Source organism: Carex rostrata, chromosome 12 (genome assembly GCF_964058835.1).
Source record: "Carex rostrata chromosome 12, lpCarRost1.2, whole genome shotgun sequence".
Taxonomy (NCBI): domain Eukaryota; kingdom Viridiplantae; phylum Streptophyta; class Magnoliopsida; order Poales; family Cyperaceae; genus Carex; species Carex rostrata.
The window spans coordinates 8,524,531-8,527,544 of NC_135929.1; the positions used below are offsets into that span (position 1 = coordinate 8,524,531).

The 3,014-nt window shown below is 34.4% G+C and overlaps 1 protein-coding gene across 1 annotated transcript; it reads right to left on the reverse strand.

Moving 5' to 3' along the window:
* Positions 1-1,199: 1,199 nt before the first annotated feature.
* Positions 1,200-2,327, reverse strand: LOC144562705 (transcription factor RADIALIS-like). The gene is made up of 2 exons (XM_078311948.1): positions 2,027-2,327; positions 1,200-1,405 (listed from the first exon to the last, which is right to left on the reverse strand). The coding sequence occupies exon 1, from the start codon at positions 2,245-2,247 to the stop codon at positions 2,035-2,037; it is 213 nt and encodes a 70-aa protein (XP_078168074.1). The 5' UTR covers positions 2,248-2,327; the 3' UTR covers positions 1,200-1,405; positions 2,027-2,034.
* Positions 2,328-3,014: the final 687 nt, after the last annotated feature.

Here is a 3,014-nt window from a genome sequence, read left to right on the forward strand (position 1 = left end):
ATCAATACTTCAAAAACATTGAGTATACATAGTTTTGCAATCATATTCATAAAAGTCACGTATAACAGGGTCGGTAAATTTTACACTCTATTTGAGGGTTGAATGAATGAGTTTCTAATTAAGGACCTCATTTTTGTGATACAAACTGAAATTGAAACCCCAATAATTTTCATCTTATATAAAAGTTTTATGTTAAGAGGCGAACATATTTATGCGGGTATCAGTATACCCTGTCATTTTCTCACTTGTAATGTATATAGTGCCAGCATGAATCATGTATCATTGCTCTCCGCTTTCAAAGACGGTGTCTGATTTCAGTTGGGCTACTATCTCCGCAAAGATATTCATTTGCTGTGTCGGTAACGGTGTGATATTATTTATTTTTATTTTAAAAAAAAAAAAGTGACTGGACAATGACTCAATGAGTCCTCGGAATATTGATGCAAGGGGATCTTTTAGAGTTTTGGTACCACCACAATGACCCAAGTGGGTAATTCTAGGTTCCAAGTAGGGGTGGCAAAAAAGCTCATAGCTCGTGGCTTGATCGTGACTTGCACCTGACTCGTTCGCTAACAGTTCGTTTGTTACTGGACTGAGCTGTTAACAAGCTAACTCGCTACTAGCTTGGTCTAAAATTAACGAGTTCAAGTTGGGACTTAGCTTGCTCACCAGCTCGGCTAGGCATCAATTTGTATGAATTTATGTGCATTTTATACTGCTTAGTTCGCGAGCTAGCTTGGACTGACTTGTCACGATTTCAAGTTGAGGTTTTAGTTCGAATGCCCTAGATCCAGCTCGCTTGGCTATAGCTCGGTCCAAAATTAATAAGCCGAGCTACAGTGTAGCTCGGAGTACATAAACTTCTAGGATTAGATATGATTCTTAAATATTTTGAATCTTAAATATATTTTTATATTTTTTTTTCTGAAAAAATTACAGACTTTTTATTTTATTTTTATGTTAGTCGCCAAACTTTCATATGAATTTGGCTCATCAAATGTTCACTAAAGATTTTGACATCATGCCAGGACGTTGGTGGAAGTAAAGATTCTAAATCAGGAAGCAAATTGGTTTAAATCTGATTAGCTATTTAAATCCTATTCGTTACCCACACACACACACACGAAAATTCTGAGTCTGCCCCTGAATATATGTAAATAGTACAATAACCTAGTATCAATTCATTAATATCATAGCATAATCATTTTACAAATCTGATAGTAAAGAAAATAATTTGCAAACTAACAGCTGGTCCACATCTACTAATAACACACATATATTCATTAATAAAGACAAGTAAACCTTCAGCATTTAGCAACTACATGTAACTATTCCATGACTATATATGAAATTTAGCAAATTGATGTAAGCTCTTGTGCTTCAGAAGAGCTTCACTACTTAAAACCTACAAAAATAAATTGGCAATATTAGGTTTTGTAAAAATAGAACAAATAGATGTCATATAAACAATCCAACCATGCCCATTGTGCAAAAAATCAAAAATAGATTATTTATTTTCAGTCCGGACCTGAAATTTAATAAGGTTTTAGCCATATATGTCTTAAAAAAACAGAAGGCCCAAAATATTTTGGTAGAGACAGGCTTGGCCCATCTGTATCTAAATAATTATATAGTCGGATATGTATAGATATGTATTTCTTAGAAAAAAAAATTGCCTACAGACTTCACAGTTCACACCAAAAGAAATTCTTAAAAAAAAAAAAAAATTAAAAATCCTGCATGCTAGATAAATATTTAAGATATAGTATTTTCTATCGTCTATATATATATCCGACCATATATACAACAAGTATGTGAATTGTGAAGTACATTTTAGAACATTATATATGATCACCTTTTTTTTTTTTTTTTTTTTTTTTTTTAACTATACACTGTTTTATATTGTTCTAGACTTCTAGTAGCAAACAAAACGCAAAGAACAAGTTTAAAGTAATTGCTATTAAACTATAGTAATGAGATAGCCATATATGTAATGTTATGTATATTAGTATATATATATACCAACCTAATTATCTACTTGTAATTAGGGAAATTCACCCGGCCCGACTCGATCTTTTTGACATCATCAACGAGTATTTCATAGTGGCGCTTGACCTCGTCGGCTGTCTTCCCGCCGCCTATGGCACGTGCCACCTTGTACCAACGGTCTGGTGTGTCCTTGTCATACACCGCCAATGCCCTCTCGAATAGTTTGTTCTCCTTTGCTGACCATTGTGCTGAAGCCATTACTTGTTGTATATATGTATGTATCTAAGTGCTATGTATATATGGAGATGAGTTAAGAATGAGGTTGATGAAATGCTTGTTGGTATGAAGTGGCATTGAAGTTTGCATGCTTATATAGAGGGGAGGGGGTGATTTGGTGGACCAGGGATGTGGAATAATTGGTTGCAAGAGGGAAAAGAGAAGGGAATAAGGGTGACTTGAGCCTCTTTGAGCCGCACAAAGAAGGGTTCTTTGGGAGAAAATAAATATGTTGCAATCTCGAATCCAGTGAACGGTACTATGAAATTCCTGCAATCTCGAATCCAGCCGTCCAATTGTTTTCGAAAACGCATCTTGAAACAGTTTGACGATTGGATTTGGATTGTAGATATTTCAAGGTCACTGGTTAGTGATTACTGCTCTTGAATTACAGCATATTCGGATCCTCCTTGGGTGAGCCAGGGACAACATGCATGTCTCTATTTTGCATCTTTAGTATCTATAATTTTCTCTTGAACAGTTGAACGATTCTTCTTCCATTTGAAGAATATAGGTACGTTTGATGCAGGTTTAAAGTTATGGAGGCATAAGGTGATTTTTAAGATAGTTTTTTTTTCAAATTAAACGGGTCTAAATTATTTTATTCGATGAAGATTTAAAGTTAAGGAATTTCAAATTAAGTAGGAGAGAGAAAATATAAAAAATTTGATGAAAACGTGCCCCACAGTGCTGAATTAATATATATATAGAGAGAGGGGGGAGTGGCTAATATCAAACGTTTGTTTCTA